Source organism: Purpureocillium takamizusanense, chromosome 5 (genome assembly GCF_022605165.1).
Source record: "Purpureocillium takamizusanense chromosome 5, complete sequence".
In the NCBI taxonomy this organism is placed as follows: Eukaryota; Fungi; Ascomycota; class Sordariomycetes; order Hypocreales; family Ophiocordycipitaceae; genus Purpureocillium; species Purpureocillium takamizusanense.
The window spans coordinates 214,741-236,174 of record NC_063072.1 but is presented as its reverse complement, the minus strand read 5'-3'; the positions used below and the strand labels follow the sequence as shown (position 1 = coordinate 236,174).

Below are 21,434 nucleotides of genomic sequence, written 5' to 3'. Positions count from 1 at the left end.
TCGCTGCCGGTCCAGGCGCGGCTGGATGCGTAGCCGTCGTCCGCGTGCCGACTAACATGAAGTCCAGTGGTCCAGGCCCGTTGCGGGTGAGAAGGCGGATGTACATGCATCGTCTGGTGGCGAGACGTAGGAGCGGTCCTTCATCTCAGGGTGCCCTCTTTATTGTAGTTACGTATGTTATAGCAACTCATCTACCGCGCAACGCCAAGACGCCTCCAACGGCCCTACAGAACACTTACTAAGAGGTTTCTACAATATAGTATAGTATGGAGCGAGTAAGTTGGTCCCCTGTATCCCACCCCAAAGCGAGTAAGTTGGTCTCCTGTATCCCACCCCAATCGTCCGAGATTGCACCAGATGCTTTCGCAGATCAGACGGCCGCTTGACGCTTTACGGCAAGTGGACCTCGAGAACCACCAGACAAGAGGCCGAGCCCGCGCCGAAGCGAACAAGCATCAAGCTTGCCGGGGCCGTACCGTAAGGCGGCGCCGTTTGTACGTACGTAAACGAACGAAAAGCACGTGGTTGCCGCACTTGACGCGTATATACATGGGGACTCGTACAGGCTGGGCTCCATCAAAAGCCCCAGCCCACGCTATGGTGTGGCGACAAGCTTGGCTTGGCCCCGCGGACCCTTGCGGTAGATCCAAGGGTCGGAGTCGAGTTACGTACGTACAAAAGAAGATCAAGGTATTAGAGGCGAGAGGGCGCAACAGAGGGCGCGAGGGTCCTCTTCAGCTGGGCCTTGAGCTGTGACGCGGGCGGTGATCAATGGCGAGTCAGCCGCCAGTGGGTGTTGTATAAGCCGCGTTTAGACGCGAGCACAGCGCTGTATCATGCCGTCGGATCAGTGAGTGCATGATGATGACGTTTACGGCGTCGTTTGTGAGAATAGGTACGGATGCATCCCGAGGCGTAGACGGGCAGTGATGGATTTGCTTCGAGTTGTCAAGTGTTTTGTCACCGTGTAAGTCATTTGTTTCAATAAACGATGCATGGTCACTTGCGCCAGGAGGACAACGATAGCAGCAACTTTTAGCTAACTATTCGCGGTGATTCGGTCAAAAAGACACGTCTGAATACCAATAAACTCGCTCTTCCGCATTTTGAACCTCCAGATGGGTGGTATTGAGGCGCTCGAGACCCAAATTGCTACAACGAATTGTAGTACAGGGTAGGCCACCGGTGTTGGTGCTGAGACGACGCCAATCCAATAAACGCGTCGTATGGTTTCAGCCCGCTGGCCCTTGCGTCAAAACGCGTCAGCCTCTGCCCTTTTGCACACTCCCTTCGCGCCTCTCTCCGCCGACGGCTCGTCCTCTCGACAGCCACAACGACCATGGCGGCAGCGGCGTCAATGGCAGCAGATCCGATCGTGTCCGCGACCAGCGGGCTTCTTCGCTCCCGGCTGGCCGCTGTGCTACCCCGGGGACGCCGGTTCCGCTTCCACCACGTCTCGACGCCGCCGTACAAGACGGACGCGCTCTACTCGGCGCCGCCCAACGAGCGCCCCGACCGGACCTACTGCGAGAACCACTTCCTCACCGTGTCCATCGACGTGCCCGCCGCTGCGACCGCGTCTGATGGCCAGAGCGGCAGCAGCGGCAGTAGCGACTCCTCGCAAAGGCGGGCGCGCGAGGTCATCGTCCTCGGCATAGAGGTGTTCGTGTACACGACGGCGCACGCGACGACACTCTTCGTGTCCAAGGCCGACTCGACCGGCTTCCTTGACCTCCTCGAGCTGCCCCGCGGCACCCCCAGCCCGATCCGACACGTCTGCGCCGCCTTCGTCGGGTACCTGGTCGAGGTGCGCCGGCGCAGGGACGTGCAGCTCGTCGTCAGTCTGTTTGCCCGCGCGCAGAGCCAATACCTCTTCCCCGGCAGCGTCGACTACGGCGGCAAGCACGTCCTCGATGACCGCGGCCTCGTCAAGTGGTGGTGCCGCGTCCTCGACCCGCTGGCCGCCGACGTGTCGTGGAACAAGGGCGTCGTCGTCAAGGGCTACATCGTGGTGCCCGGCCTAGACGACTACGAGACCCGCGTCTTCATCCCCCGGACGCCGGCCGGCGCCCTCTCGCCGCACTGGACCATCGGGCACCCGCTCGAGCGCATATCGCACTACACGCGCGAGTTCGACTGGGTCCCGCCGCGGTGCCTGATCCCGAGCTTCCCCGACGACCCCAAGTCCCGCTTCCGCGACGAGCTCGACGAGGAGGCGGCGCGCTCGGGCGCCATGCAGACGACGGGCAGTTGGCGCAGCGTCAAGACGCTCGACATGTTTTGGGAGATGATGGCGTTTCGCCAGGAGTGCTCGAGCGGGAGGATGACGGGCTTTATCTGGCTCGTGTTTGACAATGACAAGGACGACACAACGGTCGCGGCGGCGTCAGCGGAGGCGGATGGAGAGCAGGCGGACGTCACGACGACACCCGAGACGCCAAAGAAGAACAAGACCTTGTCCAACGTGGCACCGAACACGACCCCCAAGAAATTGTTTCCAGCCAAACCCGAAACCTCGGCAGAATCCGCTGGCGCGGGATCCAACGTCGCCGGCGGTCACGCCAAGGACAGGTCAGGCAAGGCCAAGAAAGACAGAAAGGGCCGCAAGGAGAAGAAGATGCAGAAAATGCGCGGCATCGTCAAGCCCCGTCAGGCACGCGTCAAGACAGAGCAGCGAAACTACCTCCTCGACCGGCCGGCCACGAGCAAGTACTACCACTGGCCGGCGCAGGGCCGCGGCGAGCGCATCGTCTCCGAGGGCGACTACAAGCGCGTCCTGGAGCTGCTCCTGCACCTCGACTTTTCCAAGCTGGACAAGGCGGCCGGCAGCTCGCGCCGCTGGCTTGTCGAAGCGGGCGGCGCGTCGGGCGGGCGCTGGGGGTTTGAGGTCACGGGCGAGATGGAGAGTCCTGCTGGTGCCTCTGCTGCGAGCGGCGCCGGGTCGACGGTCAACGGCGGCACAGTCTCGACGGGAGAGACGCCAGCGGTGAACAACCTGTCGGGGCTTGTTAAGCGCAAGCGAGCCGATACGGCCGAGGGTCAGCGGCCGCAGGGCGAGGCCGGAGTGAATGTTTTGAGCGCGGGCCTGGTGAAGAAGAAGCCCAAGACCGATGCCTGATGATGATGCCGATGGGACAGGGGCCATGCCATCCATGCAACATGAGGCGTACCCATGAGCTGATGATGTATTCCTTTTTCTTTTTCCGCATTGCGACGGCGTTATGAACAGGCGGGAAGGTGTACTTGTATAGTTTTGGACATGGGGGTGTTGAAACCGGGGACATGGCGACTTACACGGGGTGTAGCAATTCACTTTTGGAGGTTCATGTTGATTCCGGGAGGGCTTCCTCCTCAATGTCATGTACGATATGTCTGTATAAAACCGCCTCCGTGTTAACATTAGTAGTAGTAGCCCTGAAAACTCGACCGCTATGTGCTACGTAGTTGCCTTTATGCTTGCTCACGCCCTCCAAAGCCGCCGCCGATGGCAAGGATGGAATCCCGTCCGTCGCCTTCCAGCACCGACATGACTTTGCGCACGCACAGCTCCTCAGCATCCGCGGGCGAGACGTGACCGGGGGTCGAGACGGCGACAGCATCGGCATCTGCGGCCGTCTCGTCGCCGGGGCAGTAGTACACGATCCCTGGCGCATACAGTTAGCAACTACAACACACCGCTCGACAACAACTCCGCTCGACAACACCTCCGTAGCTCGTGCGCAACAAGACAACGCCGTGCCTCCCACACACAGGCTGGAGAGGAAGGAGAGCAGACAAGTTGAGGCGTCATCCCCCCTCTTCTAACTTGTACGTACCTCGCTCCCGCAACCGCCGCCTCCCGTCAGCCCTCTCCTCCGCGCCGTCGTCCGCACTGGCAACCACCCTCACGCTCGCGGGCAGCAGGTCCACCAGCTCGGCATCCCAGAAGCCGCATGACGACGCTGACGGGCGGACGACGGCCGCCAAGTCGCCCCACGTGCGGTCTCGCAGCGCCTGGACGAGGCGCGCGCGCTGCTGCTGCTGCTGCTGCTGCTGCTGCTGCTGGCCGTCCTCTATCGCCGCCGCCGGCTGCGGCTGATGAAAATGATGGATGATGACATCGTACCGCGCGGCGAGCTCCTGGTACGAGGCGGCGGCTGAACTGTTGACTGGGTCGCCTAGGTACAGGACGCGGGGGCGGGCAGATGCGTAGGTTGTTGGCTGGGAAGGCGATGCAAGAGGCGGCGGCGGCGCGTTAGGGTGAAGCTGGTGCTGCGGGACGAAGTTGCCGCCGGCGCCGGCGCCGTGCACGGGGGAGGTTGCGCGGGGCGTCGAGCCAGGCACGGGCGTGTTGTGCGGCTCAGCCATGGCCTGCCTGCCTGCCTGTTTCCCTCTTTTTTTTCTGTCTGTTTCTCTACCGCCCCGTCTCTTTGTGTTTTGTTTATAGTCAGTCGCTGCCGTTTGTTGGTTGGGCCACGATGATGACGACGATGACGACGAATCTCTCCTCAAGGGACGTGTATCAAATCCCCTCCTGCGCGTGAGTACCGGGATCCTCTGATGATGATGTAGTAAGTATTCTCTTGAGCTTAGTGGCGCGCACCAGTACAAGAGTGATGACGATTTAAAAAGACGGTCGTCGTGGCGAAGGTCACAAAGAAGGAAGAGGGATGGGCGGGCGTGATCACACATAAACACACCTTACTTGGGGCGGCAGGGATGGGGAAACGTATGGGATTGGGCACCCGGACTCCCCCCGCTGCGGCGGCGGTCGCATTCTGATGCACCTCGTGCGTAATGGTTCGCGCAGCAGGGCCCAAGTATCTTGAACCGACGGGGACCCCAGTCGCGGCGGTGGCCCGCGCAGAACTGCCGCTTCTGGCGGTGTGTCTATGACATGCACGTAGGTACTAACGTTACTGCACCCTGGCGTGTGCCGGCGTCTGGTCGGAAAGCCCGTTTCGGCCAAGACGGGGGAAGGGACCTAACTAGTTGCTAGGCATCATCATCAAAGATTTGGTATAGAGCGGTAGCCTAGTAGTACGATGCCTACGAGGGTAGCTTAATAAAAACGCTAAGGCTAGGAAGTTAAAAAGCATATACTGCATATATATACTGTACAGTGTATACTGCACGTACTTGGTAGCAAGAACTAGGGATCAGACATGGCGGGTCCGACCAAGTTGCTACCCTGGGCGCGGCTACGTAGCCCGACTGACTCGTGACAGTTGGGGTTGGGCAACGGGCCAAGGCAGACGGACGGACACCAGACGGGCCCGGGCTGGGCATGTCCACGTAGCTGGTTGCGTGAGTCCCCCATGTCCGACGTGTAGCCGTGTTCATGACAGTCGCCCAAGGGGGCACAGACGGCGGCCGGCCGTCCCATGCAGGTACAGTGTAGAGTGCACACGTACGTCGCGAGAAGAACAAGGGGCAACGTAATGACCGTCCATATGGTCAAGAAACTCTTTGGGTCGAAGCGTGGCTCAAGGGTCCACAGTCTATGCCTTTACGTACCACGCGCCCAAGGATAGCGAGCTCACCGCGCGCGGTATACGCAGGTCGGCCGCCCCCCCGGCCCTCCCCGAAGGGGGGGGAGTTGAGGGGCCGAACCCTGACGTCCAACGTCTATGCATCTATTTCTTTACGTACATTCAGAAGCGGGAGGGATTTAGGACGGCCCTGCCCTCAGACGCTCAAGGTCGCCGGAAAGTATCAAGAGTCCTACAATCATTTAACGTAATAGACTCTATGGCCTGACATGCACCGACCTTTGGCAACAGGTCTCGACGGTATCAGATAGCGAATAAACGACTGCAAGGCCCACGACTCTCTCGTTAGCAACGAATATATATATGTGTACAGCCCTACAGCTCGCGCCGACGTGTCCATCAAATACTGCCTCTGGCTTCTTGTTCTTCATCACCCTCGCGTGTTCCTCGCTACCCAGTCAGAGAATCCCACATCCACACTTTCGCCTAAAGCGAGTAAATTCAGCTACCGACTCCTTGTCTCGACGACAATGAGGCCCATTGATGTTGTCGCGTTGGCGCTCCTCGCTCCACAAGCAGCCGCCCTTACGCTCGAGCAGTTCCAAGTTGGCCACCTCAATGATCCGTCTCTCCAAAGTCCTCCCAGCACCACTTTGTACCTGTTGGCGGCGCAATATGAGGCGCGCAGGCGAAACTACAACAGAGGGGGAAAGGTATGATTACAACCGGGCGGCTATATGCTCGTTATCTCGCAGAACAGGCTGGGCTAATTGCGAAAACAAAAACAAAAAAAATTTTATAGTGCAGCCCAAACTCTCAGGTTTGCGAGACCGACATCTGGATAGTGCACGACCAGAAGGAGGGCCGGTGGAACATCCGCAAAGTCAAAGACTACATGGCGTGCACCCGCGGAGTGGCAAGTTACAGCCAACCTCTCCTAATTTCCCACGGTTCATTGCGAGCCATCTACTGACAGTACATCCACGCAGTGTCCTTCGATCGAGGAACATAAGCAGAAGCGCGGTCATCCGGAAGATCATAACCAGTATTGCCTGGTGGTTGGCAACGTCGAGAAAGCCGTTGTCTTGCCAAAGTCAGCCGACGTGTATTGCTAAAGAGCCTACTCCCGCGTAACTGATGGGGTTTTGGCGAAACTGTCGTTGTTTTATTCAATCTTGCTCTAATAACGACAACCCCGTATAGAAAGGGGGGAGGAAGGGTGTTGTAGAAGGGAATTAAGATATGGTAGAAGGGAATTAGGATATGGTAGAAGGTCGAAAAGAAACGGCAGTCAGAAAAACATCCTTCATGTCCGATTGTGTGCCGAGCATAGGGTAACTATTTAACCGTCAAGGCACGCTGCCCGGGGCGGAAGGGGGAAAGGGGGGGCCTGACGTCAACCGTCCATGCAACTATTTCGTTACGTACATTCAGAAGGGGATGGGAGAGAGTTGGGCCCGGGGGGGAGCCTGCCCTCAGGCGCTCAAGTCTCTAGAAAGTGTCAAAAGTCTTACAATCGTTTAACGTAACAGACGAGAACAGTGCGCAACGGTATCAAGTACACGTAGCGAATGGACGACTGCAATGGCCACCACCTCTCTCTCGTCAGCAACGACTATATCTTCAACTACCTGCCCCGCAGCTCGCGCCGGCGTCTCCCCTCAAAACACCAAAAGCTCTGGCCTCGTGTGTGTGTGTTCCTTCTTCGCACACACACTCTCGCGGTTTCGTTCTTCTTCGCTTAGTTACTCAGTCAGAGGAATTATTCCGTCCACCACCCCCTTGACCCTCGGCGCGCCAAAAAGTCAGCCGACTCTCCTCTCCTCGACGACGAGGACGCTGACGACGACGACGACGACAACGGCGACGGCGACAATGAGGCCCACTGATCTCGTGGCGTTGGCACTCCTTGTCCGAGGGGCAGCCGCCCTCACGATAGAGGCGCTCGCTAGTTTCGGTTCTCTAAATGCGGACTCCAAAAAGCCTCCTCCCGCCCAGAAGACCGTGATGAAGGCGCTATTTGAGGTGGCCGCCCGAAACACGAGGAGAACGGGATGGGTGAGTGATCAATCCTCCTCTCCCCGGGGTGCTCTACTCTACATAAGCTTCGTCGCCGTCGTCTCCGATGACGGGGGACTGGAACAGACTGGGCTAATTGCGAGGAAACAAACCAATATACAAAATAAATAGTGCCACCCGTACACTGACCTTTGCGAGACCGTCATCTGGGTGATCACCGAGCAGCAGGAGGACGGCTACTGGGGGTATCAGAACCACACAAACCACCTGAGGTGCACAAGGGGAACGGCAAGTCACATCCACCTTCTCCTCCCTCCCCATCATTGTCCAGTTCCGAGGCCCCGTCGACTAACGGTCGGTCCGTCCACCGCAGTGCTCCAAAAACGATATAAAGCAACAGCATTGCACGGTTGAGACCAGTGCTACGCCATACAATATTCTTGGCAAGGCAAGCATGATAACTGTCAGATGCTAAAAAGGCCTCTTCACGCGTAAAGATGATGGGAGGGGGGGTTTCAGGCAACAGAAGAGAAGACAGGGTGCAGGAGAAACTATCTATGGCCGGGAGGGTATCATTATTGCTTTTTGTTTTTGTTTTGTTTTGGGTTATAGACTTTTGAGGTTCTACGTTTCCACCCTTCATGTTTCCATCAATGACTTACCCTTGTATGTGCGAGCATGTATGCGACGATCGGTCCAGTTTCTCACACGGTATATCTTGTCGAGAGAGAGTCGGGTCCAGCCACGCCCAGATTCTACCGTGGTGGTCTAGCCCACAACTCCCCTCCTATATGTGTGTGCCCACGCAGCCTCTTCAATAGCTTAGCATTATCACATTTGATCATTGGACTCAAAGGCACCCAACTAGGCTGGCTACGTGTACTCGCACACCTCCTGCTGACGGACGCCTCAAACTCACAAAGAAGACGGTGGTCTCTACGATTGGGTAATTCGTAGAGGCAGGAAAGCAACACAAGCAAACTGTACCTTCAGCTAGCCAGCTGCCGTATTCTGCCATCCATGCTCATACCTCGTATCGGTCAGAGTTCTGCACTCAGTGTTTGAAGCACCAAGGTGGATGGCCAAAAGTGGATGCACCCCCTTGTTGTGGCTTGAACACCTGACAATAGCAACCGTGTGAAAAGAAGCCATCCGAGGACAGGTCGAAAGACATGCACATGGTTTGCACTGATTCAAGCCCCAATAGGCAGCATAGTTGATATATATTCAGCTAAAGGAATTACTGCACCAGACGCATACGGCATCAGCCACTACTGCCCATAGTCCAGACTGGTGCGACTTGTCCAAAACTGCTTCCCAGAAGACTCCTCCCAGTGCCACCTCCCCTTTACTCAGTGGTGACACGGGGCTTCTCGTCCTCGGTCCGCAACTTGGCCTCGATATCGCCCTGCTCCGCGCGGTTCACCTCCTTCGTGGTCTTGCGCGTCTTCCACGCCGGCGTGCCTAGGTAGCGGATGCCGTTGGGGTCCTCAAACATGTGCTCCGTCTCCTCGAGCGTCTTGCCAGCCGTCTCGGGGAACAGGAACAGCACGTGGAAAAAGGCCGCCGTGTTGAAGACGCCAAATATGATGTAGGTCCGCCACTTAATGTTTGCCAGCGCAACCGGCGTGAAGAGTCCAAGAGCCGCGTTGAAAGCCCAGTTTCCGGACGTGGCCATAGCTACGCCCTTGCCGCGGAGGCGCAGAGGGAACAGCTCGGGGGGGTAAATCCACGACACGGGGCCCCAAGTCGGCGCAAAGGACGCGACGAAGAGGTACGTGCAGGCGATGAGGCCCTTGGCGGCTGCCCCCTCTACCTTCATCGATTGAGCCGCAACATTGTCGATTCCGCCTTCGACAATCTTGCCGTGGGCTGCCAGGATGCCTGCGTTGGCGTACATCCAAGTCGCCATGAGGACGGACCCAACTAGCAGGGTTGGGCGTCGGCCCCAGCGGTCGACGTATAGGAGGGCCGGGATGGTCATAAAAACATTAATGACGTACTGGATAGAGGAGGACAGCAGACCAGCGTTGCCGGTATAGCCCGCCATGCTGAACACATTCGTTACGTAGTACACTGTTCACGATCGGCGTTAGTATTGGCTCAGTAAGCTCACTTGACTCCAAGGGCGGTCGGCTACTTACTCATGACGTTCATGCCGCTCAATTGCGACCAAATTTGCGTAAAAAGCCCGATAAATGTGCGGTGGATCATGTCGGACTTGAACAGATCAAGGTACGTAACGTTCGAATGCCGCCTCTCAAACTCGCACATATCCTTGATGTCCTGCATCTCGAACGCAACAAAGGGATGATCGCGGTCACCTTTGGCGTGCACGAGCGCTAACACTTCGCGACAGTCCTCCCACCTATCCTTGCGAGCCAGCCAGCGAGGTGATTCGGGGAGCAGCATCATCATAAAGAAGAGGAAGATCGCGGGGATCATCTGGAGGGCCCAAGGGATACGCCAAGCCGCCGCCTTCCACCCAGTCGCGGTCTGATCGCCAATATAGGAGGTGCCGTAGGAAATATAGTACATGATGAGGATTCCCCATGTGATGGCCCACTGCTGCATGCCGATGAAGCGTCCACGTTTAGACGGAGGGGAAATTTCGGCAATATAGACGGGAACTTGGGCGGATTCGATACCGACGCAGAGACCGTTAATGATGCGACCGACGATGAGCATTCCAATGTTTTGCGACGCGCAGACGATGGTTGAACCAACAATCCTTACTCAAAGTTAGAATGGGCCTCGACACAGACAGCATCTGATCTGCCAGATATTCCGCCTGTACCAGTACGCGAGGCCAAACTTACCAGATAATGCATCCCACCATGATGGCATACTTTCGGCCAAGACGGTCCGACAGAGGTCCCGAAATCAAGGCCCCCAGCCATGATCCCGCGGACATGGACGCCGTGATACCTCCCTGGACCAGCTCGCGAGGACCGCTGCATAGCTCGTTGTCGAACGGCGGTCCGTGAGGTCCTTGGTTGAAGTAGCATTTGTACGCCTGCTCGCCGAGCTGCGCGGACAAGGAAGAGATGTCAAAACCGAAGAGGCCGCCGCCCGTCACGGCGACGGCGGCGATGACATAGATGTTGCCAATAACCATCTTGAGCCTTGGGACCTGCGTGAACAGGATCTGGTGAGGCCTGGTGCGTGGTCGTGATACGGAATTGGACGACAATATGAATCGGAGGCCGGCCAGGTTCCGAGCGGGGTCTTTATAGGATTGCCCATCAACCAGCACCGAGATCCTGAGTAACAACGGATTCTACACGGCAAACAATGGCGAAACATGCAACCACGCGGGATCGGCATGAACATCCGATTCTACCAGGACTAGTATATGTCAATGTCAGAAGCGCCGAAGGATGGCCGCGGCCGCGCGAGCCGCTTGCGACAAGAGATCGACACGACCTGACTCACTAACTTAGTCTGGGGTTTCTCCAGCCGTTTACTGTTTGACCTGGAGATCCCGCACCATGGGGATTGGAACAAGGGGTGCGCGTGACTGAACGTCGCTGGTCGAGCGGATGTAACAAGTTCATTCTTTGCCGTCTAATCTGTCGCCTGCTGTACCGCATTTGGCAACGTCCGAAGCGTTCAGCGTACTCCGACTGCTCCTACCAAGATTGCTGAACACCACGACGATTAAGTTCCAGCTGGGGTAGGCGTTGAACACGAGCCACCATGTGAGAAAAAGAGGATACTATCCTTGGATCCCCGACATCCCCACGCCCTAATCTGACGGCGGCGGGTTCCAGTGGGTTTCGCGGGGGACAAACTGGAGAACGTCAAGGCCAGCCAGGCTTCGGACCGAAGGCGGCATCGACAACCGCGCCAATGGAGAAAGAAACGGTTGCCGTCGTGGCATAAAGTTCGGAAGCGCGGATGTCATGTTGCATCCGCCCGCTGTCTCGGCAGGCAAGGGAGGCGTGGCGATCGATGGGATGGCAGCAGGGGGTGAAGCTCCAACGGCACAGGTTCCGGCGAATGGGACGTGGGCGCTTGACAAGACGGCTCGGGCTCTTCGCGACATAAGGGCCCGAGACGTTTCGCGGTGGCTGTCTGGGAGACGAGTCTGACAGAGAAGCGCATGGCTTCCATGACGTTGATGCGGCGCGACCGGGGGGGGGGATGTCCAGATGGGGGAAAGGATATGAGTGATGGGTGCCTCACGGCGCATGTACCCGAAGAACAGGAGGACTCGCAGATGCGAGCCCATCCTCCTCAGTCATCGGCTCGTTAGAAAGCCACACATGGGGCTCTTGTGGGTTGAACATGTCGACGACGGAGGCATCACCAGCAGAGCGCTGTCTTGTGCTCGGAGCCGCAGATGTCTCATCTCTTGGTGCCGCGAGGTGCTTCCTGCCGAGAGGGAGGCAGCCACGATCGGCAATCGAGGCTTGCGACGCTGGCGCGCGGCGGGAGGCTTTTTATTACCGGGTGGCTGCGCGTGGCGTCGGCGAGCTTGACTCCTTGTGGATGTGACAGCCCTGTTCGCCGACAAGCGTGTTGGCGGTGGCCATGCAGCTGTGGAAGCTCGGCAGCATATTGGGCTTGGCGCGGACGCTGAGTTGACGTGACGTGCAGCCGACGGGTGTGAGTGAGCGCCGTGCGTTTGGCCGAGGCGCCAGTTCCCGTGGACATGGTTCTGGTGAGGTCTTGGTGATGGGGAGCGAAAAGGTGGTGGTGGTGATGGTGGTCATGATGGATGGACGGCCAAGTTTGTCAAAAAGGGAGCGAGGAAGGAGGAGGGCCCAGTGGCGCCTGCCTCCCTACGTTCCAGCAGCAGCACTTGCTGTGCCGCGGGCTGTTGGAGCTGGAGGCTCGGGCAATTGTGCTGTAGTGACATGCATGCCCTGGAAGCTCCGCTAACGGGCAGGCAGCTTACGGGCCTCCTACCTTTATCCATAATCCAACCATCCACACCACCAGCAACGCTCCCCAGCTTCCGCGCGGCTTCACCACACAGGCTCATACTCATACCCGCCTCACGCCACGCGACCGGCCGTCGCCGGCCATCAATGCCCCGGGATGAGGTCGCTCCTCACGTGCCTTGTGGCGGGCAGCCAATACCTCATACACCCACACAAGCTGGTGCGTGTCCTGCCCGTCTGACCCCGGCGCGAGTCCCCCACCGTTGATGCCAGTCCAGGGCTCCATCCAAGAGACCATCAACCCCGATGCCATCGTGCCCGTGACGCTGTTGGAGACGCACGAGATATTTGGTGACGTTGACGCCACCCTCCGTCTCTTCGACAGCTACGACGACGTCTTCGTGCCCGAGTTCGGCGCCGTGCTAGTCGAGAAGCCCGGCCCGAACGCGACCTCTGCTGCCGCCGACGTAGAGCCTAGCTCTCACGGCAGGCGTCTGTATCGGCTAAGCGGCGACGTCGAGGTCACGGGTGATGTCGCCGGCCTGCCGTCAGGGCCGTACTTTCTGTACGGGCCGAATCTGTATCAAGCGTGGAGGCTCTACGACGACGACCTCGGCGCCTTTGCCGTTGGCGTGATTCCGGAAAATGTCACACACATGTCCGGGTACGAACCTCTGGCCATATCGGATTGTAGTGAAGAGTAGGAGCTAACTTCTATGCCTCTTGACGGCAGCTTCCGTGCCTTGACTGCGCTCTCCGACTCGGGCGCGAGCAAGTCCATCGCCGTGCCGTCACGACTGTATCACCATGCACCCAACGCTAAAAAGCCTCTAAGCGGCATTCGCGTCGCCATACCGGATGTCTCTTCCCTTCTTGGCGTTCAGACGACGGTATCTAGTCGTGCATGGCGCTACCTCCACGCACTTCCTGCTGCCGCAACGTCCGTCCTTGCGGACCGACTGCTCGCGATGGGCGCCGTCATCGTGGGCAAGACCAAGTCGTCTCAGTTTGGGGACGGAGGCGAATGGGTAGACGAGCAGGCGCCCTGGAGTCCTCGGGGTGATGGCTATCAGAAGCCCGGCCGAGGTGCCGCCGGCGCCGGGGCTGGTGTGGCCGGCTACGAGTGGCTCAAGGCCGCGTTTGCCGTTGATGGTAGACAGAATGCTCCCGGAAGGTGCGCCGATGCTGACGCACTGCAGGTGATGGCGGCGTACGGCAACCAGCGGCAGCGCACGGAGTATACTCTCTGCGTATGAGTCGCGGTGGTGTCTCCCTCGACGGCACGCAGACAAGCTCTCCGTGAGTCTTTCTCCGTCAGGGCGCAGCCTGTCCTGACACATGCGTAATAGGACGTTTGATTCCGCGGGGCTTATGGCTAGGGATGTGCTCGAGCTCTACAATACTGCAATGGCGGTGTTGACCCATGGACGGTCCGATGTGCCGCCGCCTCCGGGAAGGCTGGTGTATCCTGCGGACGTCTTTGATACAGTTCCTTCGAAAGAGCGGCAAAAGCTGATGGCCCACTTTGTCACAGCGATGGAGAATCACCTCGGGGTCAAGGCGGAGCGAATACGCCTGTCGTCACTTTGGAACCAGCATGGGCCAGACGCTGCCAAGGATCAAAGCTTGGGCGAGTATATCGGGAATGTAGGCGCCGTTCTTCTATTCGTAGAAACACGTGATTGCTGACGTTCCAAAGGCCTCTTTTCGTCTGTATTGCTACGAGTTCTACCACACGTATGATGCGTTCCGTTCCGACTACACAGCCAAGGTTGGGCACGCTCCATACGCCGAGGCAAGCGTTTTGCACAAGTGGTAAGCCTCTGATCGCTGTTTCCAAGGCCTTGTGAGTTGACAGGCATCTTCAGGTCGATTGGAAAGAGCGTCAGCAAGTCAGAATATGACGAATACCAGACACGACTTGAGGTGTTCCGAAAATGGTTTGGCGAGCAGGTGATGAACATTACGAGCGCGGAGCAGCGCTGGACAGCCATGTTGTTGCCGTTCGATAGCGAGGCTCCGGACTACCGTGATGAGAAACCTCGGTAAGGCATAAGCCCAATTCAATGTCCGAACACACGTAGTAATGTCTTATGCAGCGAGCCGCCTCACCAGCATGGCTTCTCGGCCGAGTTGCTGTCATCGGCTTTGCAGACGCCTCAGGTTGTGGTACCATGTAAGTGCTCCTTGCACGTCATTTACGGTCCTTGGAAGGTGACTAACTTTGCTGTTTACAGTTGCACAACTACCGTATACGTCACGAATCAGCGGGAGGAAGGAATTCCACCCCGTGTACGGGTCCGTCATGGGGCCTCGCGGCGGCGACTTGGCTGTGGTGTACCTTGTACGGCGGGCGTTTGAAAGTGTGCGGTGGCGGACGAGGGTTGACACGGGGCGGCTATCCTTCCCAATCGGAGACAATGAGCGCAACGTCGATGACAGACACGTTGCGGTTTCGGGGGACGACCAGCTCAGACGACCTGCCGAGGAGGCATTGTCGGATGAGTTGTAGAGCGCCTTGCTGAGTCTTGTCTTTGACGGACCTAGATGCAGGAAGTACAGGCCTCTATGGCTGGGCGGCTATGGATTGAGCTACCAGCTACGCGCAATTACCGGACAGCTGGGCGATTCGGACATGGTCAGGTGCAGCATGGTGAACGGCGTTGGCGTTGATGTGCCAAATGACGCCCAGCATGTCCAGTAGGTGAAAGGTAGGCGTTCTAACGTTGTAACCACCACCCACCTGGACTTGTGGGGTTCGTCATCCGCAACGGGCGCCGCCACGACGCCACTGTCGGATCTTCCTAGCGCCCCTGGTGCCCCTCGCGGGCCACAGGTGCTGACGGGCGGCAGTGGTCCCAAGCGGGGTCCGTCCGTCCAGCCAAAATTTCCATCCACTGTACAAAAAAAAAAAGTTGAACCTCAGTGTGCGACGACCTCAACACCGCTTCTTCCTCCTACCATTGCAACATCTGCGCTTCGCCCGCCGAAACGCACAACCGCCAGCCCACCACCACCACTACCACCACAATGGCCAAGAACAAACGTACGACTGACCCGAGTCCATCTCCCGTCTCCCTCTCCCACGCAACATCACTTGTCCCAGCACGGAAACTAACCGCCAAACAGCCCCATCGAAGCATTCGCGCGCCGCCCGCCGCGCCACCTCCCCCTCCATCAACACGGACAAGTCCCTCAAAGCCGTCTCCCTCCCCAGCAACACCGTGACAACATCCTCTTTGTCCTCGAGCGGCGCCGGCGCGACGACCCCCACGGCGGACAACAACAACAACAACAACAACAGCAGCAACAGCAGCAGCATCAGGAACAAGGACCGGCCGTCCGTGCTGGCCGTCCACCGCGCCGCCGGCGTGAGCAAGAAGACGAGCCGCCCCGCGCGCAAGTCGCGCCTCACGGCCAAGATGCGGCGGCGGCGCGAGCGCGGGCTCGAGATGGCGGAGGCGGTGACGGAGCGCACGGGGCTCAAGATCGAGAAGAGCATCGGGCGCGCGCGCGGGGTGCAGGCGCGGGCCAGGGGGTGGGACGACGTCAACGCGCGGGCGGGCGAGGCGGTGGCGTCGTCGGCGAGGAATGCGTTTGCGGCGCTGGGCGGTGATGACGATGACAAGGGTGAGGATGGCGAGGGGGATGATCAGGAGGAGGAGGAGAAGGAGGATGGGAAGGGGGGGTGGGAGACGGACGACAGCATGGATGGTGATGTTGGGCCGGTGTCTGTGCCGGCGGGTATGCGGTCGTCCATGTTTGCGCCGGGGGTCAAGGCGGATGTTGCTGCTGCTGCTCCTGCTGCTGGGGGCGGTGACGACGATGAGGAGATTCTGTGAGCGAGCTGGACGTCAGAGACGGTCCAAGGTAGACGCGGCGGCGGCGGCGGGCGTGCGTACGTCGACGGGAGGGACGGGATTGATGATGCATTTCTGGGCGTTTGGGGCGTTGTTTTCGCGACCTTGAGACGGTCATCTCATCGCAGGGAAGGACCTTGCATTGGTCGTCGTGCTTGCTGCTAGAGAGGGACGAGGTCATGATGATGATGATAAGGCCCATGAGCCTATTCATAGACATATACTTCGTACATATGATACATATATATACACACACAAGAGCATACACACACCTATGCCTTCAGACCCATGCTGGTATGCCTCGCTCATTCACTTGCCGGACTTGGGCTCGAAAAACATGTGCAGCGTGCGCTTGTGCTGCCCCTCGGCAGGGCGGTCCTCACGGGCGCCCTGCGCGGCCGCCGCCTCGCGCACGCGACGGACCACGTCGTCGGCCTCTTCGTCGGTAGCCTCCTTGCCCCTCTTCTTGCGCGCAATCATGAGCTTCACCCTCATGCCCTTGGCGAAAAAGTCGCTCATCTGGCGCATCTTGATGCCGAGGTCGTGCGCGCCAATCCCCCACGTGAGCTCCAGCTCCTTGGTCTTGCCCGCGCCCGCCCTCCCGGCGGTGGCGGCGGCGGCGGCGGCCTGCTTCTTCCTCTCCTTGAGCTGCCGCTGGCGGGCGTACTCGTTGCGCGTGTCGACGACCCGGCAGAGGGCGAGGCGCGGGTAGGGGCGGTCGGCGTCCGGGTCGGCGGGGAGGTAGGGCTGGACCATGCGCAGGGACTCGCCGGGGCGGAGGCGCTCGAGGACGAAGCGCGTGGACTGCCGCTGTTGCGTGGATTCCGGCGCGTCGTCCCCCGACGGGGATGATGATGAAGAGTAGGAGGATGAAGCGCCGATGACGTCAACGTACGGGTCCGTGATTTCGTGGTCGCGTGGGAGCCGGTCGCGGCCTAGGCGGTCAATGTCCTTTTGCGTGGTGAAGCGGCGGTCGAAGCCCCGGTCCTTGTCGGCGTCGTCGTCGACGCGCACGGGGCCGGGCCCGCGGCGGTTGGGAACCATTGTGGCGAGGAGGCGGCGGTGTTCGTTGGTGCCGCGGAGGAGCTGCTGCGGCGTCGAGAGGGAGGAGCCTACGGCGACGGCGGTAGTGGTGGTGGTGGTGGTGGTGATGGATGGGGAGACGAAGACGCGGTAGAGGGCACGGCGCGTGGTCAGGGCGCAGGAGGTGCGGAGGAGACTCATGATGGATGGGGGATTGGGGGGGCCCGCGCGCGCGAGGTAGTGGGAGGGGGAGAGATGAGGTGTGTGAGGCGGCGGCAGCGGCAATCGAGGAGGTTGCGGTGCGTGAGGTGGAGGAGAGAGACGATGGTGTTGTGTGTGGGAGGGGAAAAGTTTGAGAAGGTTCAATTGGGAGAGTGCGGCGAGCTGCCCGCCTGGGTCAACAGGGCACCTCAGCTTCCATCCCGTAGCGGTGGAGGCTGCGCTGGGCGCCCTTGGTGGATCCCGTCCCTGACAGCTCCAGTGGAGTCCACCTCAGCCCGCCTGCATGTCCGTCCGCCTCCAGCTGTAGAGCCCCCAGCTCAGCCCCAGCCCTTGATCCCGTCAGTACAGTGGTCCATCCAGGAGTACAGAGCCCTGGAGGGTTCAAAAAGTTTGGTTACAGCCCAGTTACCCAAACCCCACCAAACGTACCTTGCCTTAGTACCGTGCCCGTGCTGGATTATAGCGGACCCCCTCCCCAAGCGGCCTCATCAGTCCCATGCCACCATCGTCAACCACAAGCAGCCACGACACCACCCCCTATGAACAGGTCGGTGGTATTGACTTGCGTGCATTGCTCCCTCATCAAAACTGTCTATACACCAACTACTAAGCTCAATTCCCTACTCGCTACGTACTAATAGACACGCTGCTCCCGCCTCTCGTTTGTACTTTCAGCTCTCACTAGGCCCCAAGCTTCCGAAGTATGGCATCCAGCTCCGCGGCCACAAACTTGGGATCGTCGCGCTGGATGAAGTGGCCCGCGCCCGGCACCTGGATCGGCCCCCTGCTGCGCGCCGGCTCGGTGAGGCGCGCCAGCCCCTGGTTGTACCGGTCCCAGTAGGGGTTGGAGTAGGCGAGCGTCGCCGCCGGGGGCATGCCCATCCTCTCCGCCTCGACGGCAAAGTGCGCAAACTCGTGGCCCAGCACCGTCACGTATGGGCCTCGTCGATGTCCGCCGTCGTCGTCAGCGGGCCCCTCGAGCGCTGGCGCGTCAGCCGCGGGCAGCAGTGAGGCGAGATTGCGGCGGCTGAGGCCCTCGCGACTCCCGACACTGGGATGGAACATGGCGCCGATGCGCTGCCGCGCCGTCCGCAGCACGTCGGCCGTGATGCCCTCGGGCAGGTCATCGCCGTCGTTGGCGGCATCGTCCGGGTCCGGGAACATGGACACAAAGTCCGAGTTGGCGAGCACCGAGTCCAGCAGCAGCAGGCCCGCCACCGTGCCCGGATGCTCGTGCGCGTAGAGCCGCGCCAGCGCGCAGCCGATGGAGTTGCACACCAGCACGAGCCGCACCGTGTCGGCGTCCCGCGAGAGCTTCTCGCTCGCCACCTGCGTGATGAGCTGCCGGAGGTCCCTCACGGCGCTCATGCAGTCGTGCGCGTGCGTCGGGTCAGGCGCCCCCGCGTCGTCCGGGTCCCGGTCCGTGGTCCGGCCCTGGCCGAAGCGGTCGTACGTGAGTATCGCCGGGAGGCCGTCGCCGTTGCCCGGGCGCAGCGCCTGCAGCTCGGCAATGGTGGGCGCCCAGGCGTCCTGCGGCAGCATGAGCCCGTTGAGGAAGACGATGAGCGTGACCGGCTTCGTGTCGCGAGTGGCGGGCACGAAGCTGTAGCAGAGTTGCGCGCTCGGCTTGGTGCCGAGTTCGATGAAGCTATATTCGAGAGGCGCAGCCATGGCGACGGGTTTGCAAGCGAAGCCGCGTTAGTCGAGGAGAGCCGTGTGTATGACGAAACCTTCCACAGAGAGAGGTTGATGTCTGTGAGGGTGGTGAAGAGCGGCTGCGTCAGACGAGCCAGGGCGGCGGATCTTGCATGCTATAAGACACCCTGGAGCGTCGTCCGTCAACCGCGGACTGGGCTGTTTGCCCTGAATCTACGTCAGAACCCCGGATTGCAACCCTTAACGCCGGCTCACATAACTACAGACAGCTGGACTCAGCTTCACACGTCACACGTCACAGAGTCGCCGTCCCGCGCCGTGTAGCCGGTGCGGCGCCTCTAAGCTGACAGGATTCCACACCGCTCCACTACGTTTGCGTTGGCGATTGGCGTTGCTATCGCCAGCAATGGGCGCTTATTATTTACTTATGGATTTGCGGTAAAACTAGTCCGTTCAGTCTACTCCACTCAATGTGCCACAGACACGAAGGTGCTCGCGATGCCCTGCTGAGGCTTATTCAGTATCACTAGCCGCGCGCGTTCTGTTACTGTACTGCAAGTGTGTGCTTTATATGTCGTCCAGCGCCAATTGACGGTTCGCCTCTGTTACTTCAGCACTTGAAATTATCAGCTTAGACACATCAGGGGCAATCTATTCATCATGTCCCAAGGCATCCTCGATCCATCGCCACAACCTCCTGTCTGCCACAAAACTTGGGTTCATTTCCGCCATAAGTGTCAACTTCCTTGCGACGGCAAGACAGTTCAATCTGTTTCCCTCGGTGAGGCAAAAGGCTGCTTTCTCTTCTTCCTTTATCTCCTCCTCGGATGCGTCATCCTCGCGTAGCCCAGTGAAAAGTTGCTTGTTACTCTCCCGCTGACCTCGCTCGTGGAAGAGCCTGGCATAATCCACTAGGCCTAACAAACCCCCCTCTTCAATCTTATACACGAGTTCGTATAATGCTTTAAAGAGGGCATAGTCCTGCTTGGAAAGTAGACGAACTAGACGAGAAAAATGCCAAACTCTCTCAGCTTTCTCCCAGTCATCTGGGCTGACCTTTGTGGCTCCTGGGTCGAAGGAAGACCTAAAAGCAGCGACTTGTGATCTCGGTGGTGGTGATGTTGACCTTTCCAGTCCTGGGGTAGCCAGCAACTCGGTGATAGGGCCCGATATTGTAGACTCCCAATCGATAATGCATGTGATGTTGAGATCTTCATCAACAAATATATTGCCGAGATGAAGGTCTGGGTGAGATAGTGTAAAGCCGCTATGCGCCGTAGAAGAAAGATAAGGGATCATATCGACCAGGAACTGGCCGGCAATGCAATAGGAAAGTCGATTTTTGCTACTCTCCGTCTTGCTTCCGACTGCTATAAAGTCATTCTATCGTCCTACCGTAGCCCTAAAGCTATCCTAGGTGGGATACTTAAGGGAATTAGGAATCGGGGTAAAAAAGGCATGAGGTGTTAGGGTAAGCTCCTGAGTATGAGAAGTGAATGCGGAGATAAGAGAGTTCAAGTACTGGCCTTCTTCGGAGAAGGGACCCCCATCTAATTCTCTTTTAAGCGAGTCTCTCTATTGCTAGGGAAGTGACGGAGAGAGGCATTCCCCGATGGTAAATTTACCGCGATAATCTTTAAAGATTGAGCCCATCTTTTCGAACCGAATCTCTGATAGACGGGACATAATAGCCCCAAGCTGACATATGATATTCTGTCGATCCTGATCCGAAAGGGGGAGGAGTGGCTAAGGCACCTTATATCCAGGTGGTCCGCGGGAATTTTCAGCCCAGTCGTATTCAGATAGAGCACGACCAGTAGCTTTACTCTGAAGAATATACGGAACCCCAATGTCATTGTCCTTGGAACCACTATGACGGTCAGTAACCAGGAGCTATGATGCAGGCCCTACGTACCTATAAGAGTAAACCTCCGGAACAGGAATGGAGCTATGAGCTCTCAGATACTTCAAAGTGGAGGCTTCGCTCACAAGCATCTTGGAGACCGATTCTTTAGTCATAATTGCGGACAGACCGGTGCGCGGGGCACGAAACACCCAGTCAATTCCATCATCAAAGGAGACAAAAATGACCCAGTTCAGGCTCCCGAATTTAGGTGGCTTTGATACGTCGCACGTGCACGGCCGGCACCGAAGCTTTTCGGCAAGGGCAAGAAGAGCATCGAGATTGAAATTGGCGTAGCGGAAGATCTTCTCCTTCATGGTTGTATTGGATGTGGGCAGGTCAGTATTGCGGAAGTGCGCAAGGTAGATGTGCGACGAGGAAGTAGGAGTGA

At 58.7% G+C, this 21,434-nt stretch overlaps 8 protein-coding genes across 8 annotated transcripts; 3 read left to right on the top strand and 5 right to left on the bottom strand.

Annotated features, from left to right (window-relative positions):
• The first annotated feature begins 602 nt into the window (after positions 1-602).
• JDV02_005674 (uncharacterized protein) lies at positions 603-3,413 on the top strand. Its single transcript, XM_047986989.1, has one exon. It carries the CDS (start codon positions 1,340-1,342, stop codon positions 3,116-3,118), a length of 1,779 nt encoding a protein of 592 aa, XP_047842973.1. The 5' UTR covers positions 603-1,339; the 3' UTR covers positions 3,119-3,413.
• JDV02_005673 (uncharacterized protein) lies at positions 3,327-4,645 on the bottom strand. The gene is made up of 2 exons (XM_047986988.1): positions 3,816-4,645; positions 3,327-3,644 (listed from the first exon to the last, which is right to left on the bottom strand). Exons 1-2 carry the CDS (start codon positions 4,345-4,347, stop codon positions 3,451-3,453), a joined length of 726 nt encoding a protein of 241 aa, XP_047842972.1. The 5' UTR covers positions 4,348-4,645; the 3' UTR covers positions 3,327-3,450.
• Positions 4,646-8,696: 4,051 nt separating this feature from the next.
• Positions 8,697-12,209, bottom strand: HGT1_3 (high affinity glucose transporter). The gene is made up of 3 exons (XM_047986987.1): positions 10,310-12,209; positions 9,635-10,221; positions 8,697-9,566 (listed from the first exon to the last, which is right to left on the bottom strand). Exons 1-3 carry the CDS (start codon positions 10,606-10,608, stop codon positions 8,839-8,841), a joined length of 1,614 nt encoding a protein of 537 aa, XP_047842971.1. The 5' UTR covers positions 10,609-12,209; the 3' UTR covers positions 8,697-8,838.
• A 222-nt stretch (positions 12,210-12,431) lies between these two features.
• JDV02_005671 (uncharacterized protein) lies at positions 12,432-15,277 on the top strand. The gene is made up of 8 exons (XM_047986986.1): positions 12,432-13,043; positions 13,113-13,531; positions 13,579-13,678; positions 13,729-14,026; positions 14,079-14,194; positions 14,248-14,424; positions 14,479-14,555; positions 14,617-15,277. The coding sequence occupies exons 1-8, from the start codon at positions 12,646-12,648 to the stop codon at positions 14,889-14,891; spliced, it is 1,860 nt and encodes a 619-aa protein (XP_047842970.1). The 5' UTR covers positions 12,432-12,645; the 3' UTR covers positions 14,892-15,277.
• A 132-nt stretch (positions 15,278-15,409) lies between these two features.
• On the top strand, positions 15,410-16,502 carry JDV02_005670 (uncharacterized protein; the record flags this gene model as incomplete). The annotated part of the gene is made up of 2 exons (XM_047986985.1): positions 15,410-15,425; positions 15,509-16,502. 2 exons carry the CDS (start codon positions 15,410-15,412, stop codon positions 16,219-16,221), a joined length of 729 nt encoding a protein of 242 aa, XP_047842969.1. The 3' UTR covers positions 16,222-16,502.
• Positions 16,503-16,548: 46 nt separating this feature from the next.
• JDV02_005669 (uncharacterized protein) lies at positions 16,549-17,463 on the bottom strand (the record flags this gene model as incomplete). The annotated part of the gene is made up of 1 exon (XM_047986984.1): positions 16,549-17,463. The coding sequence occupies one exon, from the start codon at positions 17,461-17,463 to the stop codon at positions 16,549-16,551; it is 915 nt and encodes a 304-aa protein (XP_047842968.1).
• A 702-nt stretch (positions 17,464-18,165) lies between these two features.
• Positions 18,166-19,155, bottom strand: JDV02_005668 (uncharacterized protein; the record flags this gene model as incomplete). The annotated part of the gene is made up of 1 exon (XM_047986983.1): positions 18,166-19,155. One exon carries the CDS (start codon positions 19,153-19,155, stop codon positions 18,166-18,168), a length of 990 nt encoding a protein of 329 aa, XP_047842967.1.
• A 1,461-nt stretch (positions 19,156-20,616) lies between these two features.
• On the bottom strand, positions 20,617-21,416 carry JDV02_005667 (uncharacterized protein). Its single transcript, XM_047986982.1, has 2 exons — positions 21,056-21,416; positions 20,617-21,010 (listed from the first exon to the last, which is right to left on the bottom strand). The coding sequence occupies exons 1-2, from the start codon at positions 21,358-21,360 to the stop codon at positions 20,887-20,889; spliced, it is 429 nt and encodes a 142-aa protein (XP_047842966.1). The 5' UTR covers positions 21,361-21,416; the 3' UTR covers positions 20,617-20,886.
• Positions 21,417-21,434: the final 18 nt, after the last annotated feature.